The following is a 23276-nucleotide window of genomic DNA, read 5'->3' as shown; positions in this document are numbered from 1 at the left end:
TGACCCCCCCGAGCCAGGTGCCTGCGTTCCAGTTTCGGTTCCACTTCTTACTGTGTGATGATGGACAAGTCACTGAACCTCCCCAAACCTCAGTTTCTTAATCAACCGAATGAATAAACCCAATCACTCAATCTTCTCTGTATTAGAAACCGTGCCACACATTGCAGGGGACACAGACATAAGCTAGACAAAATCTTTGCACTTAAAGACGAGTTAAGTGATTGTATACTATACAGCACAGGAATATGCAAAGTGTTACGTGATTAATGTGGGAACAGTTTATCTCCTGAGCTCGGGAGGGGTGAGGACAGAAGAGAGCATTCAGTGACATTTGAGCTGTACAGCAGGGACTACTATTGTCCCTCCCAACTACATTCTTCTCTTTTTCCTGAGTAATAGAGCCCTGCTTGAATGTTTTAATACAGCTACCCAGAGTAAACTCTACACTTCCAAAACTCCTTTTCAGGTCAGCATGAAAACGCAACTAAGTTTTGATTGATGGGATGTCATTAGAATCGATAAGAGTACTTTCTGGCACGTGTCTTTAAAGGGAGGAAGCATGCCCTTCTTTTCCTCCTTCTTCTAGCTGGCAGGGAGGTGGACTCGATGGCTGGAACTGAAGCAGCCATGGACATCAGCCTTTTGTTGAGGCTGATAGTGCAACCAGATAGGAGGAGCCCTGGTTGGCCTCTGTTTATGTGAGAGAGAAATAAACTTCCATTTTATTTAAGCTACTTTCTCTCTTAGTCACTTGCAGATAAGCCTAATCCTAATTAATGCAAAGTACGTCTGGAAAAAGATGACTATAAACTCATTTTGAACAAGGGAAAAAATTCTGTGCAAAAGCTCAGGAACCTTAAAGAGGTGGTATGCTCAGGGAATGTCAAGAGTTGTCTGTGGCAGGAAATGAGATTGGAAATGGGTTGGCATGAGCCACAGCAGAGCAGGGGCTGAACAGACAGGACTGTGGTAGGGACCCATTAGGAGGCTACGAATGCAGTCAAGATGAAAGAAAACTGCGGCTCTAGTGGTGGTGAAATGGGAGATAGGGCACCCACACAAGAAACATTTAGGAGCAAGAATCAGGAGTTTATGAATGTGTATGTATAAGTACATGGGGTGAGCATGACATCATAGAATGATCTAGGCTTTTGGGTTTCCCCTTCTCCAAGGCTCTGTGTTAGGGTTTCCCAAGGGGAGAATCCGACTCTTGCTCCAATTCCTGGTGCCCAGAGCCCCGGGCCCAGATTCCATCCCATCTTTACCCCACCTGGCTTCCCTGGCTCTTTGCAGGATCCTTTCCCGAAGAGGGTGGTGGGAGGGTCTTTAATCCTATAAATGCTGGCTCTTCCCTGCCTGCCTGAGCACCTGTGGTGGAGCGGCCAAGGGCTGCTCAGCTTCTGGCCGGCAGCAGGATACTGTCCCTACCTGGCTAGGGCACAGTAACTCCGGGCAGTTGCATAAGAGTGGTGTCCTCTGAAAACAGGCTTGTTTCGACTGGCGGGCCAGCAGCGGGTCAGTGGGAAGGCTGAAGGCCTTGGGGCGAGAGGAGTTCAGCCCCGCTCCTAATATAACTTTCCAGGAAGCACTGCTCCACCGGGGCAGGTGCCTGGGACTAGGGCTCTCATTAACCCTCTGGGTTCCAGGAAAGGGGCAGCTGAGCGCTGGGAGGTGGCTGAGGTCATCCTTCTTTGAACCTCCACGTGGCATTTACTCAGTGCAACTGTTGCCAGAGGCCAGGCCCCTGGAGTATAAAGGGGAAAGTCTTCTCTCTGTGCCCAGGACTGAGCAGGTGAGCAGTGGGGCAGAGGGAGAGGGTCGCGCCTCCTAAGTGTGTGTGTGTGTGTGTGTGTGTAGGGGGTGGAGTGCAGAGGGCCTCAGCAGGCAGCTAGGTGTGGGAACTAAAACGCCAGGGCGGCTCCGTGAGCCCTTTGGCAAAGCTGCTTCTTGCCCTCCATATGCCTCCATTTTCCCAACCATGAAATGGGAGTCAGGGAGCTAGGTGGGCAAGTGAGTTGTCCAGAAGTGGCCAAGGGAGCCGCTCCTGGGGTCTGGAGTGGGGGTGGTGGTGGTCTTTCACAACGTGGCTTGAGTGCCACCTCAACACTGTGACTGAGGTGGGAAAGGAGCAGTCCAGCCCTTCCCATGACTGAGAAGTCCCCCTGCCCTCTCAGCCCCACCCCCTGCTCCCAACAGCTCTGTGCTCCCTGCACCCCAGGGAAGGGTTCACAGGGTTGGAGCAGGGCCCCCCTGAGAGATGGCCCGTCCTTGCCCCTTCGTTCCCACCAGGCCCCCACCAGCTGCCTTCTCAGCGTGGACAACCGCGAGCATGGCCGCCGTGCTGACCTGGGCCCTGGCCCTCCTCTCAGGTGGGTCTCCAACCCCGACTCCGATGCCTGCGGGGCTCCAGCCTGGGGCAGGAGAACCCAGCCCCTCACCACCCCACCCCTCTCCGCAGCGTCCTCCGCCGCCCAGGCACAGAAGGGCTTCTGGGACTACTTCAGCCAGAGCAGTGGGGACAAAGGCAGGGCGGAGCAGAAGCTGGCGTGGAAACCCGCGTGAGTGGCCAGGGCAAGGGTGCGGGCGAAGGGACGAGACAGCTGGGCGGGGGCATGACGCGCTGCCTCTGAGTCCTCAACCTCCGCGGCCCCCACGGGGACAGAGGGACCGAGCGGGGCTAGGCCTGCCCGCGGATGGCGGCCGTCCGGGGCTCTTCGGCGCCCTCTGCCCGCAGCCCCGGCTGCGACCCCGATGTGGCCGCGCCCCCTGGCTCACTGAGGCCGGGACCGGGGAGGAGAGCACTGGGTGAGGGTCAAGGCGCGTCCGTGCCTCCTGGGCGGTGTCGCAGGTCTGGATACGCCGTTCGACGTGATGGTGCTTCGAGAGTGAGGCGGTGCAGTTGGCGCCCGCTGGCTCCGGAGTCGCCGCCCTGCGTCCTTGGTTTCCCCCAGGATCAGTGCGCGCTGTCTCCGGGGCAGAGGAGATGACAGCCGTGGAGGCTAGCAGCCTGAGGGCCTGCGTGTCTGTCCCCTCCCCCAGGAGCCTGAAAGACAACCTTGAGCAAGACCTCAGCGACATGGACAAGTTCCTGGAAAAGCTGGGCCCTCTGAGCGGGCCAGGGAGGGAGGCTTCTTTGCGCGCACAGGACCCGGGGGTCCTGTGGCAGCAGCTGCAGGAGGAGTTGAAGGAGGTGAGGGCGCGCCTGGAGCCCTACATGACCGAGGTGCACCAGCGCGTGGGCTGGAACCTGGAGGGCTTGCGGCGGCAGCTGAAGCCCTACACGGCGGAGCTGATGGAGCAGGTGGCCCTGCGCGTGGAGGAGCTGCAGGAGCAGCTGCGCGTGGTGGGCGAGGACACCAAGGCCCAGGTGCTGGGGGGCGTGGCCGAGGCGCGGGCGCTGCTGCAGGAGCTGCAGGACCGCGTGGCGCACCACACCGGCCGCGTCAAGGCGCTCTTCCACCCGTACGCCGAGCGCCTCGTGACCAGCATCGGGCGCCACGTGCAGGAGCTGCACCGCAGCGTCGCTCCCCACGCCGTCGCCAGCCCTTCGCGCCTCAGCCGCTGCGTGCAGGTGCTGTCGCGTAAGCTCACGCTCAAGGCCAAGGCTCTCCACGAGCGCATCCAGCAAAACCTGGACCAGCTGCGCAACGGGATCAGCGCCTTCGCCCTCGCGGGTGCCGAGAGGGCCGAGGAGGGGGCCGGCCTGGATCCCCAGGTGCTCTCCGAGGAGGTGCGCCAGCGGCTCCAGGCTTTCCGGCACGATACCTTCCTGCAGATCGCCTCCTTCACGCGCGCCATCGACCAGGAGACCGAGGAGATCCAGCAGCAGCTGGCTCCGCCCCCGCCAGGCCACAGCGCCTTTGCCCCGGAGTTCCACCCAGACGACAGCGGCAAGGCTCTGAGCGAACTGCAGGCCCGTTTTGACGACCTGTGGGAAGACATCAACCATAGCCTCGGTGACCAGGGCCACGGCCATCTGGAGGAGTTCTGAGGGCCCACTTGCCCAGGCCCACACTCCTGCTCTCTGGGGAGCCCCCGACCGAGCCCGGAGCGTCGCTCAGTCCCCAGCAGTGGCCCGTTGGGCTGAGGGTGGAGGACCCTGCCGATGAGGTGGCGGCCCCAGGCATATCCAGCCTCTTGAGGCTCCCCATCCAGATGCATTACACTCACCAGGCTTCGCAAACCCTGCTTCCCGTGCTCATTTGGGAATCTTCACGAGTTACTCCATTCAGGGGTGGTGGGATTGGGGAGGGGAGAGGCACGGGGTGTGGGTGATTATCTGCAAGCCTGTTGCCATGGTGCTGAAAGTCTTTGCCACTTCCTCCTGGGGCCTGGCTCCTGTCACTCCCATCTGCTCGCTTCCTGGCCATTGCTCCAGCTGATCCACAGAGAGGAGCTCCTGTCTCCCCCACTCCACCCCCAACCCCTGGGCTGCTCTGGCAGCTTCTGCTGGGGGAATAGAAGGGAGAAAGGAAGACAACATGGTGGGGGAGCGTATGAGTTTCACGTGTGTCCATGCTGCCGGCTCCGCTGCTGGTGGGTAGGAATGGCCCATTTCTCCTTACATAGCACTACACTCGAACACGCCACTGACTGGGCCCTCCGAACAGGGGGGTGGCGGGCACCTCTTAGACGCCCTGGGGAGTAGACTGTATGGCCTCCCCACCCACCCCTCTCTCCTGACTCCCAGGCTGAACACTAGACTCTGACTGAACTGAAATAGATGCTTATGTTGGAAGCGTGTTTGCCTGGTGGACCTCTCATTTGGGCCCTGTCTGAAAGCAGTGACCTCACCACTGTCCCCAGCGTACACCCTGTCACCACCCTGGTCCTTGCTGCTCTTTCTCCTTGCCTCCTTCCCAGTCCAGGTCTGTCCGCAGGACCTGGCGCTGGCTGGGCTCTGCGTCAAGACCCTCTGGCCAGAGGCAGGTCTGTCATGGGTGGGGGCTGGGGGTGGGCTTGAGTTAGAGACCCTGCCTCAAGCCTGCTTGCTGATGGTGGGCGTGAAGTGCCAGCCGTCCCTGAGGGCCTGAGACTCCTGAGATGGCTGGCTGTAGTTCCTGCAGTTCCGGACTTTGAATGGCCTCTTTTTATGACTGACCCCCTTCGGACCCTCCAAACATTTAAGCCCCCTCTCACACACACCCCTGCTCAGGCGCACCAAAGCTCCTCATAAATCCTCCTGGGAACTCTGGAGTTAGGGTGAGATGGGGGTGGGTGGTGGAAAGAAAAAGGTCCCTCCCAGTCCCAGTCCCTTTCCCTTTAGAATGTCCTGTCTAGCTCAGCCATCCTTCACAGGGTTCTCAGCCCCCCCCTTCCCTGACACGCTGGATTCAGCCACTTTCAGCAACAGCATTGGGATATGGCCCCATGGTGGCGGTGGTTAGGAAACTGGGAAGGGGGTCGGATGTGCTGGGGATGGAAGGGTGGGAATAAAAATGAGGGCTGTCTGTTTGAGTTTGGAATTAGGGGAGGTGCTTATGAAAGGGTATATAAGACTGAAGGACAGAAATAGGGAATGGGAAAAACGGAAAGAGTGGGGAATTGAGAGCGGGAAGAAGCCGACGACGGAGAGGGGGCTAGAGATGGTAGCGTTTGGCTCAATAGTGGAACAAAGCAAGCCCAGGTCGAGGCGCATCTCCTCAGGGATCCCAAGGGACAAGCTGGGCCCTTGTGTCAAAGCTCTTGCAGAGGGACTTAGGAAACATGTCTGCTGGAAGCTACAAAAACAAAAGCAAAAACCTGCCCTGGGGCTGAGAGGACATCCTGGAGAAAAGACACCCGAATAGAGGTGGAGCAAAACCTGAATCAGCCTGGCTATGGCAGCCAGAGCTAGGAAGCTCCGAGAGCTTGTTCCCTGAGGGCGCAGAGTTCGCGGCCCCTTTAAAAAAGGGCGGGGCCCGCACCTGGCGGAAGTGCGGGAGAAAGGGGGTGCGGACGAGTGAGGGGCGGAAGCCGGAAGTCGAGGCCTGCGCTGCGCGTGGCGGCGATGGCGGCCGACGGGGCTGTAGAGCCCGGGCCTCCGGGCAGTGCCACCGCCCCCTCGACCTCCCCGGCGCGAGGGCCCGCTCCGGGAGACCTGTTTCGACCCATCAGCGCCGAGGACGAGGAGCAGCAGCCCACCGAGATCGAGTCGCTGTGCATGAACTGTTACCGCAATGTGAGGCGGGGAAAGGGCCAGGGTCTGCGACCGCGCCGGTTGGCCCAGGTCGAGAGGGGGAGGCTTGCCGGGGGAACGGGGTTTCATTGATTTCTTCCTCTGCGGCTTTCTGCTGCCCCAGGGTATGACGCGCCTCCTGCTCACCAAGATCCCTTTCTTCAGAGAAATAATCGTGAGCTCTTTTTCTTGCGAGCACTGTGGCTGGAACAACACAGAGATCCAGTCGGCAGGCAGGATCCAGGACCAGGGAGTGCGCTACACTTTGACCGTCAGGGCCCAGGAGGTGAGAGGAGCTCAGAGCAGGTACCCCAGTAACTTAGAGGGAGCCTGGGGGCTAGAGTCAGGGTTCTGGCCCAGGGGATGGCATTTCGAATAAATTCCCTTTTGTGTCCACGCCTCAGTTTCCTCTTTGGTAAAATGATGTTGGTCCTGTCATCGACTTAGGTGAGGTGAGATTGGTAAGTTTTGTCAGATGGTATGAAATGAGCAGAAGTTGTTATGAATTGTATTTTCACCGTCTGGGCAGTCTGGCTTATGTCACCTGGATTATTCCACAGGAATTGTCTGGACTCCCTGGAATGAAGTGGAGAGCTGGGGTCTAATGGAGGGGGTCTAATGGTTATTTCCTGAGGAGAAGCTGTACTGTATCCTCTCTGGGCTAAACATTTTCCTTTTTGCCCAGGACATGAACAGAGAAGTGGTAAAGACTGATTCTGCCACCACAAGGATCCCTGAGCTGGATTTTGAAATTCCTCCTTTCAGCCAGAAGGGAGGTAAGTTTAAGATCAGGGTTTTTGGGTTGTTCACACCTAATGGGACTCTTATCCACTTTTTTGCAAAACCTCTGATACCAGGTTTAGTAGCTTGTGTATGGGTTTGGCCATGTAATTTTGGTGAACTTGATTGGTTTAACATGAACTAAGAGCTTAAGCAAAACAGTTTGAGATAGTAGGTCATGATAGTAATGCTATGATATGCTCATAGCAGAATTGTAGCATCACTCTTAATTAATGTTGAATGGAACCTTGTGTCTGGCCTCCTTATTTTATGTTTGAAGAAATCAAGGCTGAGAGAATTCAAGTGACTTGCCCTGGGTCATACAGGGACTTAACAGCAGAACTGATTCATTTTTCCTTTATTCTTGTTCACAAGCTCTGACCACTGTTGAAGGATTGATCAGCCGTGCTATCTCTGGCCTGGAGCAGGACCAACCCACACGCAGGGTGAGCTGGGGTTTTCTGATTGTAGCTGCTCAAGAAATAATTCCTTACATGAGTCTGAATGGAGTGTTCAGCTTCCTGTGTAGCTGACCTGTCTCTGACTAAACATCTGAGAACCTGTTGGGGAAGCATATTGTGATACTGTAGCTGCTAGGATGATGAATATGTCCTAAGCCAGTAACATCACCTCTGAAGGACTGTTCAACTAGGGTTATAGATGCTTCCTATGTATTTGTATCTTAAATTTAGTATGACAAAATGAGATGTTAAAATTATGTATTTAGTCACTTGTCTCCCCAGATGGCTGGAATTCTCCTAAGAGGACTGTGGTTTATTTACTGGTGTACCCTAACCTGGCATAAGTAGCTGAACTAAATGATGAATGAGTGAGAAGATGAGGCTCACCTGGCAGCACCCATAAACTCCCAATTTGTTTACTACATCTCACTGTGACGTGTGTGTCACTCTGTTCTGAACTTAGATGAAGTCAGGGCTGGTCATGACTTCCTGGTAGAAGTGACATGGGCATGGTGGGGTTGGGTTATAAGGTTTATCACTTGAGCTGATATTTCATTTCCATTAATGGCAGGCAAAGGAAGAAACCATAGCTGAAAGAATTGATGAATTCATTGTCAAACTGAAGGAGCTAAAGCAAGTGTCCTCCCCTTTCACACTGGTGAGTACTAAGTTGCCTTCAGTTCTTGGGGAGGACAGACCATTAAGACTGTCTAGGTGAAGAAAATGTGGCATTGGTGTGGAAAAAGTGGCCATGGTGGCTGCTGGGTGTGGGGAATGGGAGGAAGAGATGAGATGTAGAGGCGTTTTCAGGACTTGGAGTTGTCCTGGGTGGTGCTGCAGGGACAATTACCGGACATTGTGGATCCTCCCATGGCCCGCTGGATGGAATGTGGGAGAGTGTGGGCTATGATGTGGACCATTGACCATGAGGTGCAGCGGTGCTCAGAGATGTATTCACCAAATGCAATGAATGTGTCATGATGATGGAGAGAATGTTGCTATGGGGGGAGTAGTGGGGTGAGGGGGGTGGGGGGTATATGGGGACCTCATATTTTTTGAATGTAGTATTAAAAAAAAATGAGTTAAAAAAAAAAAGACTGTCTAGGTGAGAATAAACAAAACAAAAAGTTGGTTCTTGGGAAAAATTCATAAAATTGACAAACGTTTTGCTAGACTGATCAAAAAATGTGTGTGTTTGTGCGCCTGTAAGCACGTAAATAATTGAAATAGGAAAATGGTGGTGTCACTATTGACCTTGCTGGAAATAAAAAGTATTTCAAGGGAATATTATGAACAATTGTTCACCAACTAACTAGATAATCTAAATGAAATGGAAAAGTCTCGGAAATAACATCAGTTATTCAGATTGACTCAGGAAGAAATAGGAAACATCAAAAAACCTATAAGAAGTACAAAGATTGAATCAGTAATAAAAAACCTACCATAGGAAAGTCCAGGATCAGATGGCTTCACTGGTGAATTCTACCAAACATTTCAAGAAGAATTAATACCATTCCTTCTCAAACTCTTTCAAAGAATTCAAGGAAAGGGAACACTTCCTAATTCATTATATGAGGCCAGCATTATTCTGATATCAAAACCTGGTAAAAACATCATAAGAAAAGAAAATTACAGATATATTTCCCATATGAATATAGATGCAAGAATCCTTAACAAAATACTAGCAAAAAAATCCAACAGCATATTAAAAAGGTAATACACTGTTACCAAGTGGGATTCATTCTAGGAAGAGAGGCATGGTTCATAGATGGAAATCAATCAGGGTATCAGACTATATAAATAGAATGAGGGGAAAGAAAACATGATTATCTCAATAGATGCAGAAAGGAACATTTGACAAAATCCAGCATCTTTGATAAAAACACTCAGAAATCTAGGAATAGATAAAGATCTAGACACTCAGAAAACTACAAATAGTTAAACATAGTAAGCCCATTTTTGAGAAACCCACAGCTAACGTCATAGGCAATGGTAAAGACAGACTTTTCCCCCTAAAATCAGGAACAAGATAAGGATATCCACTTTTATCACCGTAATTCAGTATTGTACTAGAAGTTCTTTTGCAGATAATATAATCTTTTATATAGAAAATCCAAAGTAATCCATGAGAAAACCATTAGAGTGAAACAATTAGTTCAGCAAACTGGCAGGGTACAAAAGCAATACACACAGAACAATTAATGTACTAGCAATGAACAATCTGAAGAGGACATTAATAATTATGTTTACAGTAGCATCTAAAAGAATAAAATACCTAGGAGTTTAGTAAACCTTATTTAGGAGTAAATTTATTTACTGAAAATTATGAAATAATGCTGAAATTAAAGAAGACCTAAATAAATGGCAAGATGGCCCATAATTATGGATTGGAAGTGTTAACATTGTTAATATGTCACTATTACCCAAAGCAATATGCAGATTCAGTGCAATCCTTATTAAAATTATTTTGCAGAAATGGAAAAGCCAATCTTCAAAATTCAGTGGAGCTGCAAGGGGACCTGAATAGCCAAAACAGACTTGAAAAAGAATAGGGCTGGAGGACTCAGGTTTCCCAATTTCACATTTTATTGCAAAGTGACAGTAATCAAAATAACGATAAGCACAAAGACAGAGAAATAGATCAGTGGAACAGAACTGAAAGTCTAGAAATAGACCCACACATCTAGGGCCAGTTGATTTTTGACAAGGGTGCTAAGTACATGCATTGGGGAAAGAATAGTCTCTTCAACTGAACAGAAGAATGATGTTAGACTCCCTACCTTGTACCATATGTAAAAATCTACTCAGAATGGATCAAGGACTTAAATATAAAAGCTGAAACTATAAAGCTCATAGAAGATAATATAGGGGCAAATTTTCATTTCCTGGGATTCAGCAATGGATTGTTAGATATGACACTGAAAGCATGAGCAACAAAAGAAATAATAAAGTTGATTTCATCAAATAAAAAACATGTATCGGGAAGCAGTTGTGGCTCAACTGATAGAGCATCCGCCTACCGTATGGAGGGTCCAGGGTTCGATACCCAGGGCCTCCTGACCCGTGTGGTGAGCTGGCCCATGCACAGTGCTGCCATGCGCAAGGAGTGCTGTGCCACGCAGGGATGTCCTCCATGTAGGGGAGCCCCACCTGCAAGAAATGCGCCCCGTAAGGAGAGCCGCCTGGCACAAAAGATGTGCAGCCCACCCAGGAGTGGTGCTGACCACACGGAGAGCAGATGCAGCAAGATGATGCAACAACAGCAACAACAACAACAACAGCAAAAAGCGACACAGTTTTCCAGTCCCACATGACAAGAATGCAAGCGGTCACAGAAGAACACGCAGTTAATGGACACAAAGAGCAGACCACAGGGGGAAAGGGGAGAGAAAGAAAATAAAAAAAATTTAAAAAAGTAAAGAAAACCTTAAGTATCAAAGGAAATGATCAAGAAAGTGAAAATACAGTCTGCCGAATAGGGAAAAGTTTCAAACCATATATTGGGTGAGGGTTTAATATCCAGAATATATAAGGAACTACTAATAACAACAAAAAGACTACCCAGTTAAAAAATGGGCAAAGGACTTGAACAGACATTTCTCCAAAGAAGATATAAAGTGGCCAACAAACACATGAAAAGATGCTCAACATCATTAGTAAATAAGGAAATGCAAATGAAAACCATGAGATACTATTTCACATCTATAAAGATGGTTGTTATTAAAAATAAGGAAAACAAGTGTTAGGATGTGGAGAAACTGGAAATCTAGTGCATTGGTGGTGGGAATGTAAATGGTGCAGCCATTGTGGAGAACAATATAGAGGCTCCTGAATAAGTTAAATATAGAATTACCATATGACCCAGCAATCCCACTTCTAGGTATGTACCCAAAGGGAATGAAAACTGATACTTGTACACCAGTGTTTATATTTAACAGCGGCATTACATACAATAGCCAAAAGCTGAGAACAACCCAAGTGTCTATCAACAAATGAATGGATAAACAAAATATGATACTGTTTGGACGTATAAGTACACAGGACAGAAGCAGCTGCCATAAGAGAAAATGAAGTTCTGAGCAGGCTGCAACATGGAAGAACCCTAAAAACATGGTCAGTGAAATAAGCAAGATACAAAGGACAAAAATAACTTATAGGAGATGACTAGAAATAGCAAATTTGCAGGGATAGAAAATAGAGAAGTTACTGGGGGACGGGGGAGGGGTGGAGGAATGTTTGGGGAAAAAAAGTATTTTTAGACTTCAAGAATCTATACCTGGTTATATTTTATAACAGGAACAGGTTATATTACTACAGGGATAAATTAACACATACTCTGTTATGTTGGGATATTCTAATACCCCCAGTCATAGTACATAAGTTAAGCAGACAGAATGAAGGCGTGGGATTTTTCCATTGTGGTTCCTGAGTGATCTCGTGTCATATATGATTTCTTACTGCAATTATTCTCTCCTCACTCATTTGTTAGGTCATTGATGATCCCTCAGGGAACAGCTTTGTGGAAAACCCACATGCTCCTGGGAAAGATGATGCCCTATTGATCACCCACTATAACCGGACTCCACAGCAGGAAGAGGTGCTGGGGCTCCAGGTAAGTGGATGGAGGAAGCCATAAAAATGCTCTGGGATTATCTTGCTCCCTGGACTGCTTGGAGTCAATGGACACTTCTTTTGCTGCTGCTGCCCTGTGTACTTTATCTCAGCATGTTTGTGCCTCTCTTCCAGCTCATGTCAGGGGGAAAGGATGGCGGTGGCTGTGATGCTGTCTTGAGCTCTGTGCTTTCCTTGACTGGGGCTTTGCTTTCTAGCTTCTCTGTCAAACATACAAGCTGTCCCCTGACATAAGCCAGAGCATTTTCTTCCACTCCGGGCAGAATATTGGAGGGGGTGAGGTATATCTGCCAACTTGTGATTTTCATCTCTGCTATTTTTAGGCACAGGTATCAGAAGAGAAGCCAGAAGAGGAAGACCTCAGAAATGAAGTGAGTCACATTGGATGCTGTTGGGGAAGGAGTAGAAAGAGGTTAATACTGCTCGGTGTCTCTCTTCCTCCCCACCGACATGGGCGACCAGCATGTTTTGGGATGTCTTTAGCCTGAGCATCCTGCCTGGGAGGTCTTACCCTGTGTCCCAATCTGGTGTTCCAGGTGTTACAGTTCAAGACGAACTGCCCAGAATGCAATGCTCCAGCTGAGACCAACATGAAGCTAGTCCGTATCTTTTGTCAGCAGTTGGGTTGCTCCCCATCTGAGTGGGGCATGAAGATTACATTCAGGCTGGCAAGTACCCCCTCCAAAGAAAGCATGTGTTCCATTCTGAGTGATGAGGAAGATGTTGCCTTTGATAAAGACAGTGCACCTGGCTTGGGGTTCAAATTGAAAATCAGGCCATGTTCTTGAGGCACCTGCGCAGACATCTGTGAACAGAAACCCTTGTGGGTTGGAATGTCCCTCCTCTGGAGGGTGGTTTATGAGGCGGCTTTTGCGATCTATTTCCTGGCAGTTCTCGGGCCAGCAGCTGTTGGTTTGGGATTTGGATTTTTCTTCCCCTCCGGGAAAAAATCTTGCTCTCTTGGAAGCACATTTACCTTAATTCCATCTTCCAGAAATCCCTCACTTTAAGGAAGTTATCATCATGGCTACCAATTGTGAGAACTGTGGGCACCGGACCAATGAGGTGGGTGGGCCCCATCATTTGGGAAGAAGACTAGCTTGAGGGTAACTCCCTCCTAACTTTATCCTACCTAAACCTATTGCTTTGGGGTAGAAAGGGGTTGGGCTTTTCACCTAGGTTTAGTCTAGAGTGAGGAGCCCTTGAAGGAATTAGACTAGAGAAAAAAGGCTAGGACATCGTAACTTAAGTTTAAGACTTCCATCAAAGGTCAGTTATATGGAAGAAAGATAAGACTTGGCCCCTCACCAGAGGTTGGAAGTTCCTAGAGGCAAATTTTAACTCTGTAACACCTTCCTAACAGCTAGAGCTATCTGAAAATAGAAGTCTGCCTTGGAGGGCTGCAAATTCTTTTTCCTTGAGCATATTTAAGCATAAGCTGGTTAACTTCTAAAGCCAGAATATTTAGAGGGGATCCACACATTGCATGCAGTGGATGAAAGTGCCTTTTAAGCCTGAGAGTCAAATTTTTTTAAAAGGTAAAAGGAGTTTCTTGGCAATTTGAGGTAAATTTTGGCAGGCTGCTGGTGCCGAGCACTCTGCTTCTGGTCACCTCGTGGTGTTTAACTGCTGCCGCTGTTGGTTTAGAAGGCTCTGTCCTTGGTAGACTTTAGTGGGCCTAACTGGAGGTCCAGGCCTCCCCTCCAAGGTATCACTGGCATAAGATGAGGGTTGGGATCTTCTTTTGGGACAGGTGAAATCTGGAGGAGCAGTGGAGCCCTTGGGCACCAGGATCACCCTTCATATCACAGATCCCTCTGATATGACCAGGGACCTCCTCAAGGTACCAACCTCATCCTCATAGTCTTCTCTCTCTAGGGGGAAATCGCCTTTTAAAAATACTGTCTGGGGACATAAACTACCTCCCCACGTCCCTGGGTTTGAGGATCCCTGAGCAGGTTAACTTGTGGTTGGGATTGCAGATCCAGAGGTGACCTTTAGGCTCTCTCTGATGACTTTGCAGCTTTTTGGCTTCCAGTAGCGCTTAACAGTGCCCTCTTCTCTGACCTCTACTGACAGGATATATGACAGCTTGGAGCTATGATTCACAGTCTCCCTTTGTTCAGTGGGTTCCATTTCTGTGGTTCAGATGGATGGGAATGAGCCTCTGGTTTTAACTGGGAAGAAAGAAAACTGGGACAGCTGACTTTGTCCCCAAACTGTCACTGGTGGTATTAATTTGGCTGAGACTTCTGGTTAGCTTTCTTTGCTCCTGATTGAAAGTTCACTTTGACCTCTTATCTCACAGTCTGAGACGTGTAGTGTGGAAATCCCAGAGCTGGAATTTGAACTGGGAATGGCTGTGCTCGGGGGCAAGTTCACCACACTGGAGGGGCTGCTGAAAGACATCCGGGAGCTGGTGAGTCCCTGAGCGTGGCGTACGGCTTCTTTCATGAGTGCTGTTGCTGGAGAGGGCCTGAAACCCCTCAAGCATCCTAGGTTTTGGAGCTGATAACTGGATGCTTCTTTGACTTAAAACTGATTTAAGAGACTTGTATATCATTTTAAATTATGAAGATAAATTAATGGGAAATTTTTAATGAAAATTCCCAGGGCTATCTCTGGGACTGTGTAGCTATTTTGTGATTTTTAGGTAAATCACTTATTTTTCTGTAAAGTGAAGGTATGAGTCCTTCCAGCACCTGAAACTCCCTAGCAAAACATGTGTTCACTCAGTCTACCATGTGTTTATTCTCTTGGTGAATCATTTTACTTACTTCTCAATTATCTTGGTAAATTGATATTTTCTTTGCATTTCTTGTTCAAAATAGGATCAGAGATCAAATTGCAATTTTATAGCTTTTGTTTCACATTGCCAGCTGTTGCTTGGCAAATTGATCCATAGCCTTGTAGAAGTGGCTGCCTGGTTGGAAAGGTGGTGTGGAATAATGGAGATCATGCCTGCCTGACTGGGCACCACACTGCCACCCCCTGCAGGCTTACAGTCAAGCTGAACAAACACGGAGCCAGGATTCTAGCAATTTGGATGTCATGTTTTACAGGTGACCAAGAACCCTTTCACACTGGGTGACAGTTCCAATCCTGGCCAGACAGAGAAGCTGCAGGAGTTTAGCTGGAGGTTGGACCAGGTGAGAGAACTGGCCACTCTTGTCATGAGCCTCCAGGGAACAGAGGCTCCCTACTCATTTCTTCCTACCTCTTAAACCTCTTTGCCACCACATTGGAGATTCTTCTGGTGTCTGCTAACCCATGTCATCTTCTTTCTTGATTTGCTCTTTTTTTTTTTTTGCATCATCTTCTGCAATAGCTTCCTGAGAAAGAGTATATGGGAAGTAAAATTTTGGGGAACTTTCATCTTTGAAAATTTCTTTATTCTGCCCTCACACTGGAATTGATTGTTGTCTGGAAATAGAATTCTGGGTTAGGAAACAGTTTTTCATCTGGCTTTCGAAGACTTTGCCCTAATATCTTCTAGGTTCCAATGCGGCTATCAGGAAGTCTGAAACCTTTCTGATTCCTGATCTTTTATATGTGACCTATTCTTCTGATGTTACCTTTTTTGTCTCATTGGATGTGAAATTTCATGATGTGCCTTGGTGTGGGTCAGTTTTCAACCAATACTTGGTGGGGCCTTTCAATGTGGAAACTCATGTGTTTTCTTGAATTACTTTATTTGCTTCTTACTGGTTTCCACTAACACATATTTTTTTCCCAAGAGCTTGCTTTTTTTAGTCTTTGAATATATTCCCCTACTCATTAAACAGCATCCTGCTTTTTTGTTTTTTAGGAGGTACCAGGGATTGAACCCGGGACCTCATACGTGGGAAGCAGGTGCTCAAACACTGAGCTACAGCTGCTCTCCAACATCCTGTGGTTTTAGGGGCATAGTATATTTTCTCACTTCTTGAGGATATTAGTATGTTTGGAGTTTACTTAGTTTCCATTTCTTCTAAGTTTTTTTTTTTCCTTGTATTATTTTCTGTCTTTCAATGTTAGAGGTTTTGCTCAAGTGTCTGGTAGTCATTGATTGCTTAAAAGTAGTGGACTAAAAACCTGACTGGGAGCGAGTCTTGTTGACGGTAGGTTCACTATGGGATAGTTTAACTCAGGCATTTTGTTGTGGGGGCCCTTAGTGTCAGAATTGTTACGTCTTTCCTCTTGGGCTGGTCAGATTCCCATTAGTGGCAGTGCCATTTCTTGGTCTGCAGGTAAAGGCTTGGCTGGGCAGTGCTCTGAGAGCTGAGTGTGGGTTGGTTTCTAATACATGTACATCCACTTAACCCCCTTGCTTTCGATTCCTTGCCTTCCATCCTCATCTCTGCTAATGTCCCCCAGTCCACAGTGTGCTGTGGTACCTTCAGAGAACCTTTCAGTCTTCTGCTGAGGTGGAAGAAGGACAGTTGTTGGCCTGTGTGGAAACAAGATTGGGAGGTGTTGAATTGCCTCTTAATAGCTTTCAAAAGGTCCTACCTTTCCATTTCACTTCCAAAGTTACTAATTCTACCAATTTTAAGACTTCTGGGGATTCTGCAATGGCAATTGGATTGGTTCTTGTCTGGAAGAATTGCCTCTTCCTTCCAGGAGCTATGTAAAATTTATGGTTATATTTTCTCCCTCTTTTAGATAATTGAGGGTAACGTGAAAGCCCACTTCATTATGGATGATCCAGCAGGAAACAGCTACTTGCAGGTACAGTAAGCCTTCCCTGATGTTTCATGGGGTTATATTTCCTGATCTTCCTTGAATTGGTATCATTTCCTCAGAAAATGAAATTTGATTTTGAACAGACTGCCCTTTATCAAGGAACCTCTTAGCATAAGTTGGAGCAAAAGGTAGACAAACAGGGAAGGAAGGAGGGATTGTGCAAGTGTATCAAGAATGGAAAACGGCTTTTCTTAGGCTCCTTTCTTCCTAGAGCCCAGCTCTTGTCCCCAGCTCTAAGTCCAGCCCTGGGCTTTTCATTCTGCAAATCTGATGGTAGAGTGAGGAGAAATGACACCTTAAATCAGAGCTGAAAGACAGGAAAATGGAAAGGCTCTAAGCTGCCTGGGTGGGTATCCTGGTGATTGATAATAACTTTGATAATTGTTGAACAGGTATTAGGGGCCAGGCAAAACTGTTCTCAGTTCTCTTCCATGATTAAGACCATTGCTACACTCTTCAGGAAGAAGGGGCAGTTAGAAAGATTTTTAGGCAGTTTGTTCCCTAATTCTGCTTGGGATTGGGCTATGCCAGTTCCAGCCCCGGCCCCAGCCTGAGCCCTTGTGGGCTCTGTTGTTGCCCACTAACTCAGCGTAGCAATGGGGAATTGGAGGCCCTTAGGAAAGGGCAAAAAATAGTCATTAATTTCTTGGGAAAGTGGGAGTTGGAAGCCACCTAGAAGTAGGGGGACAGCAGGATGGAGCAGGCACTGATTGTTCGTCCTTGGCTTTGCAGAACGTGTACGCACCTGAAGATGATCCTGAGATGAAGGTGGAACATTATAAGCGCACATTCAACCAAAACGAGGAGCTAGGGCTCAATGACATGCAGACGGAGGGCTATGAGACAGGCCTGGCCCCGCAGCGGTAACAGTGGGTGGCACGGGCCAGCCCCCAGTGCTGCTCACACTGCAGGGTTATTTATTACGACTGGGAAGGCTAAGGAGTGTCCTCGCCACCTGGCCCTGCCCATGGTGGGGAGGACTCGTGATCTTGATCAGAGCCTGAGATCTAGGCCTACTCTGTAAACAGTTTGTGATGCAAGTGCAAGCTTGTTGTGTTACTTGACCTTATTTTAGAGGTTTTGAATCAGCCTGTGAAGAAACCCGGAAATGAACCACTTTTCCCCTATCAAGTCTTTATCTTCCCTCCACATGATACTCTCTACTGTACGGTTGGGATTCTGAAGTTCTTCCCAGTTTGACCCAAGGAAATGGAGAAGGTGGACTGTAGCTACAGACTGGAGTGTGCGAGTTGGTTTTGGGTATACAAAATACTGACTTAACTGGTGAAGAGTCTTCGGTGGGGAGGAAGTCCAGCACAGGTGGAATGGTTATTAAAATGATGGCTTTCACGCAGCACTGGTCTATATATTCTGTCTTTGTTTGGTGTTGTGATGTTAGAATCCAGCTTCCTGGAGAAAATTTTCTCCAGTGTGGGCATTGTAATTTGGGGATTGAGGCTGATATTTCCTTCCTTCCTTCCTTCAACAGATGTTTTGGGCCTGCTTTGTGTCAGGCATACCACAGAACAGTGAATAAAATAAATCTCTGCCTTCATGGAACTTAAACTCTAGTGGAGGGAACCTGGCAGTCAGTTATCATTTGGAATCTGGGATGGATTTCCCTGTGGGGGCGAATGTGTTCTCTGAAGATGAACCTCCATGTCAGGTTAATATTCCCAAGTGAAGGGAAAAAATGGCATTCTGGTTTATTCAGTCTTGTGAATTTTACTTGGTAAACTCACACTTTCATACCAGTTACTGGAAATGATAACCCGAGTTTCTGAACCTTCAGGACTGAGGGCCAGGTGCCAGGGTGGGAAAACACAACTAAGGTATTCCCTGTTCTTTAACAGGGCCTTTAGTTTTTCTTACTCCTAAAGTATCTCAATTCCAGTCTCATCTCATATAGCCTATTGGGGATGGGAGCCTACATCTATTTAATTGCATCTTGCCCCACAGCCCCTAGCATATGGCATATAGTTGGTTAATAAACTGTTACACGAGAATCCTTGGCAGATGCTTGCAAATCAGGCCCTGCACATGGACATAATATGCGAAGGTGGCAAAATATACCACGGGAGGTGAGACAAACTGCCAGCCTAAGAATACACATTGAATTTCACAGCAATGAGAGAAAAATTTAAATGGGAAGTTTTATGATTATAATAGGAGAGGGTAGTTTGTTTGCAAAGGCACTCCTACTACTATACTATATTTCAAACATGTTACATGCTGCTATTTTGTCATTGAATGTATACATCCAAGGTAGGTATTGAACATATATCTGTTGTGATGAGGTGAGTGGTGGAGACAAGGTGTTGGGTATAAGCATGAAAGACAGTTGACTGTACTAACTGAAAGCTTTAATGGGTTTCAGTAAGACTTTGCTATAATAGTGTTAGTAAGGCTGGGGACTGGGTAGAATGGGTACTTGTAGAACTTAAGAAGCCAGGAAGGAGCAGGAGGTGGGTTTGGGCCTGAGAAGACTAGATTGGTAATGCTGACTGCAGTAGAAATGTGAGCCCTTCCAAATCCCTGTGGACACCAGGGTGGAGGGAGGGCTGTGGAGTTCCGTTTGAGAGAGAGCAAGTTAGAAGCTACTAGGGCTGCATATGGGGGACTTGCAGCTAGTGAAGCCCTGGCTTCTCAGTCTAGGGTCCTCTTTTCACAAGCCCTCAGAGACCAGGCCTGCTTTCCTTCCCAGGCCTGTGCTGCAATCACTCAGTAAGCCCAGTGTTTGAAAGGTCATGCTTCACAGCAGTCATCTCCCAACCTATTTTGTTATCACCTCTGTAAGTAAAGACTCTTGAATATCCTAATATATGTGTGTTTATTTATGAAGTATAACAATGCCTACTTGTTATACAAAAAGTAGCTTATATATGAGAATGAAAATATAAGATCCAGTATCCAAAAAGTTTGGGTTACCTCTTGCACCCTACTTTGCTAGCCTCTGCTCCCAAGAGTCACGTGGCTTGTGTTTGAATCCTGGCTTTGCCACTGTCTAGCTGTGTGATGTTGGGCAACTTCCTTAACCTCTACAAGCTTTAGTTTCCTCATCTGTAAAATAAGGATAATAATTTTAAAAACTACCTGAGAATTGTTGTGAGGGTCAAATGAGATAATTCAAGTAAAACTCAATGCCCCATGATAGGTAGTCTTTTCCCCCCATGACTTAAGTATTAGCATTCAGTCTCTCTAGAGCTTCCCTCTCTTGCTCTGCTGAAAACAGATTCAGTTCCTTTTCAGTGGAAAAAGTTTACACAGTTTCTCTAATTCTGAATGGTAAGTGTCTTTGAGTAGGTCTATTCAGATTTATTCTGTTTGGGGTGTGTTGTCCTTCTTGGATATTGATACTTATGTCTTCCCATAGGGGTTGGGAAGTTTTTGGTTATTATTTCCTCAATATTCTTTCTGCCTCATTTCCACTTTCTTCTCTCTGTGGGACACTGATAACATGTATGTTTTTGCGTTTTGTGTTGTCATTCAATTCCCTGAGACAGGTGTGTTCCATTTTTTCTATTCTATTCTCTTTCTGTTTTCTTTTCTAGTTTGGATGTTCTGTCCTTAAAATCACTAATTCTGTCTTTGAGCAATTCAAATTTGCTGTTATGAGTGGCTAATGATTTTTTTTTTTTTTAGGAGGTACCGGGGATTGAACCCAGGACCTTGTAGATGGGAAGCAGGCACTCAACCACTGAGCTACGTCTGCTTCCCCATGAGAATTGTTTTGTTTTTTCATTTGTTTTGTTTTTAGAAGGTACCAGGGATTGAATCCGGGCCCTTGTACATTGGAAGCAGGCACTCAACCACTTGAGCTACATCTTCTCCCCTCAAATGTTTTTTTTTTCTTATCCATCATGTCTTTCTTTCCCATAAGCTTTGTTACTTTTCTTTGCAGGCTTTCAAATTTGTTCTTTATGCTTGCCCAGTGTCTTAATATCCTTTCTCTTAAGTCATATTTTCCTTCAATTCTTTGAATTGATTTAGGAGATTTGTGTGATTATCATTGATTAGTTGTCTTAAATCCTGTATCTCATCAGGATATTTGGTTTGTTCCTTTGGCTGGATCATCTCCTCTTGTTTCTTAGTATGGCTTGTGATTTTTTGCTGATGTCTAGGCATATGAATACGTTGGTAAATTTACTCTGCTGGTCATTTTCTCTCTTGCCTGGCCTTTTTTTTTTTTTCCCCACAGCTCTTCAATTTTGGGTCCAATTTATTCTAGGTCTTTAAACTGCCCATGGGCTGTCCATATGCCAGCTGGGCCCTGAATCTCAACAGAGTTGCAACATCTCTCCAGAGTTGCAACACCTCTCCAGTTCATTGGACTCACCCAGGACAACTAACAAGGAGATGATGATGGACAATGATCATCCCAAGGAAAAGAGAGAGTCTGTAATTGCAAGCAAGATAGTCCCGTCCATCTGCCCCTTGCAATTAGAGATGAAGTGCACATCATCATCCCAGAGTCCTCAGGATTGGGGAATGAATGATGGACTAGAGTAGAATTACTGGTATTCTAATATAGACTTATTGTGATTCTAGCAATGGAAGAACTTTTATCACTGATGTGAGGCAGTGGCCACTGTAGGTTCTGAGGGGAGGGAGAGGGAAAAACAGATGTAATATGGGGACATTTTTGGGACTTGGGAATTGTCCTGAATGATACGGCAATGACAGGTACAAGCCATTATATATCTTGTCATACAGAATTGTGCGGGAGAGTGTAAACCTCAGTATAAACTATAATCCATGCTTAGTGGCAATGTTCCAAAATGTGTTCATCAGTTGTAACAAATGTATCACACTTGTGAAAGATGTTGTTAATGTGGGAAAATGTGGGAGGGGTTGGAAGCAGGGCATATGGGAATCCCCTGTATTTTTTTATGTAACATTTATGTAGTCTAAATATATTTAAAAAAAAATAAAAGTATATTAAAAAAAAAATTGCCCAGCTAAAATTATCAAAATCAGGCCAGAGACTATTGAGGCACAGATTTTTCCCCCAAGGGTGGGGTGACAGATATTAAAGCAGTTTTTCCTGCAATTTCCTGGCCAGCTAGCAGAAGGTGCCCATGGTGAACCTTTCCACTGAGGTGTTTGTTTCAACCTCCACTTTCCCTTGTTTCTGCTCTGGCCAGAGCCACGATTCAAAGTGGCCTCTGCTGGCTGAATTCACTGAAGAGAAGCCTTCCAAATCACCCTCCCTCTCCCTTTGCAACAGCTGTCTGGGAGGAAGACGTCTGCTCCCCCTTCAGTAGACTGCAGTGAGCCAGAGGTATTATCCAGGCTTAATGTCTAGAGGGTGGGGGGTGGGAGCCCTTCCCAGTCAAAGTGGGGGTTTAAGGGGGTTAGTGACTCATTTGTTGTTTCAGGTTCTTTGTTACTCTGTCCTTTGCCTTCTTGGGAGTTGCGCAGTACTGTCCTGGTCTGCTGACCCCCAAAGCAGGTCCCTTGGACAGCTTTTGGTCTTTTCTCTGTTGTTCTTGTGAAGAGTTGAGCCTTTCCTGCTTACTCTGATGCCACTGTCCTGGAATCCAATTTCCCTCCAAGATAGCTAGAAGCTATGAATAATGTCAAATGTGGGGAAGTTACACATGGAAAGCTTTAGAAACCTATATATTTTTTTATAGTAATTTCATTGGGTGGGTTTGGAGTTCCTGACTTCCTCTCTTGAATGGTACCTGTAAGCCTGTTAGAACAGATTTCCCCTTATTTGAAGATATTTATACTATAAAAATAACTAACATGGGTAACTATGTGCCAGACTGTTGTAAGCACTTTGTAACATCTTAATCCTCCTAACCATCTTAAGGAAGGTACCACTATTATTCCCGTTTTGTTACATAAATTGCCCAGGGTCGCACAGCTAGTTATTTACGGAACCAGGATTCAAACTTAAACACAGTGCAATTCCAGCGTCGGTACGTAATTACTACACTATGGCGCTTCTGAAGCTGGTGGGCAGGCATCTCTTTGGGTCGTGGCTGTACCTCAAGACTAGAATACTTCCTGTAGTTTGTTGAATGAACGGGTGGACGGGCAAATGGGAGAAACACGGTTGCGTCCTCACAGGGACGTCGGATGGGCCTTCGGCGGCATACACGTCCCGTCATTTTTTAGCCTGCTAATGCGTCACGGGTGGAAACTCACCTGTCAGCTCCCGCAGTTCCAACACACTCCGCCGCTTCCGGTTCTGGCCACACCTCCTCAAGTCACTGCCGTCCGGTTTGCGTTTAAGAATTTTGTCCCCTGCGTCCAGCCGTCTCCCCGCCCTCGCCGCTGCCATGGCGGCAGCTCCGCCGCTCTCCAAGGCCGAGTATCTGAAGCGTTACTTGTCTGGGGCAGATACCGGCCTCGACGGGGGCCCTGAATCCGGTCGTAAGCGTCGCAAAAAGCGGCCGAAACTTGGCGGGGCTGGCGGCAAGGGGTGAGTTGGTGGTGGCGGGGGCGAGGCCTGTGGCGGCTCCCCGGCCCCCGCACCCTTTGCAACTCCCCCGGCAGCTGCCTCGCTCTTC

The 23276-nt window shown here is 47.5% G+C and overlaps 3 protein-coding genes and 1 long non-coding RNA gene across 5 annotated transcripts in view; 3 read left to right on the top strand and 1 right to left on the bottom strand.

The window, feature by feature from the left end:
• The first annotated feature begins 1537 nt into the window (after window positions 1-1537).
• APOA5 (apolipoprotein A5) lies at window positions 1538-4738 on the top strand. Its single transcript, XM_058289110.2, has 4 exons — window positions 1538-1792; window positions 2290-2369; window positions 2459-2558; window positions 3040-4738. Exons 2-4 carry the CDS (start codon window positions 2330-2332, stop codon window positions 3989-3991), a joined length of 1092 nt encoding a protein of 363 aa, XP_058145093.1. The 5' UTR covers window positions 1538-1792; window positions 2290-2329; the 3' UTR covers window positions 3992-4738.
• Window positions 4739-4961: 223 nt separating this feature from the next.
• Window positions 4962-18109, top strand: ZPR1 (ZPR1 zinc finger). Of its 2 annotated transcripts, XM_004465988.5 has the most exons (14): window positions 4976-6160; window positions 6282-6443; window positions 6843-6933; window positions 7313-7383; window positions 7970-8056; window positions 11888-12010; window positions 12354-12401; window positions 12567-12633; window positions 13025-13095; window positions 13784-13873; window positions 14339-14449; window positions 15093-15179; window positions 16675-16740; window positions 17488-18109. In XM_004465988.5, the coding sequence occupies exons 1-14, from the start codon at window positions 5990-5992 to the stop codon at window positions 17620-17622; spliced, it is 1380 nt and encodes a 459-aa protein (XP_004466045.1). In that variant the 5' UTR covers window positions 4976-5989; the 3' UTR covers window positions 17623-18109. The 2 variants fall into 2 exon arrangements, with proteins under 2 accessions (XP_023446780.1, XP_004466045.1); XM_023591012.3 differs by lacking the exon at window positions 13025-13095 and having other exon boundaries at window positions 4962-6160; window positions 12567-12698.
• Window positions 9967-23102, bottom strand: LOC131276262 (uncharacterized). Its single transcript, XR_009183762.1, has 2 exons — window positions 22912-23102; window positions 9967-16459 (listed from the first exon to the last, which is right to left on the bottom strand). It is a non-coding gene; the product is annotated as an uncharacterized lncRNA (long non-coding RNA).
• Window positions 23001-23276, top strand: part of BUD13 (BUD13 homolog) — a 32898-nt gene continuing 32622 nt past the window's right edge. Inside the window, exon 1 of the mRNA XM_004465989.4 lies at window positions 23001-23188. Coding sequence (XP_004466046.2) covers window positions 23046-23188 — 143 coding nt within the window. The 5' untranslated portion in view covers window positions 23001-23045. The remainder of the gene's footprint in view (window positions 23189-23276) is intronic.

Source organism: Dasypus novemcinctus, chromosome 27 (assembly GCF_030445035.2).
Source record: "Dasypus novemcinctus isolate mDasNov1 chromosome 27, mDasNov1.1.hap2, whole genome shotgun sequence".
NCBI lineage: Eukaryota > Metazoa > Chordata > Mammalia > Cingulata > Dasypodidae > Dasypus > Dasypus novemcinctus.
This window is presented reverse-complemented; position numbering and strand designations above follow the sequence as displayed.

Excerpts from the sequence above, each read along its gene's own strand:
- ZPR1 (XM_004465988.5), top strand. The coding sequence starts at position 5,990 with ATGGCGGCCGACGGGGCTGTAGAGCCCGGGCCTCCGGGCAGTGCCACC. Across the intron at positions 7,384-7,969 it reads AGGACCAACCCACACGCAGG|GCAAAGGAAGAAACCATAGC; the intron begins GTGAGCTGGGGT and ends CATTAATGGCAG. Across the intron at positions 12,402-12,566 it reads AGGAAGACCTCAGAAATGAA|GTGTTACAGTTCAAGACGAA; the intron begins GTGAGTCACATT and ends CTGGTGTTCCAG.
- APOA5 (XM_058289110.2), top strand. The coding sequence starts at position 2,330 with ATGGCCGCCGTGCTGACCTGGGCCCTGGCCCTCCTCTCAG. Across the intron at positions 2,370-2,458 it reads GGCCCTGGCCCTCCTCTCAG|CGTCCTCCGCCGCCCAGGCA; the intron begins GTGGGTCTCCAA and ends CCCTCTCCGCAG. Across the intron at positions 2,559-3,039 it reads AAGCTGGCGTGGAAACCCGC|GAGCCTGAAAGACAACCTTG; the intron begins GTGAGTGGCCAG and ends CCCCTCCCCCAG.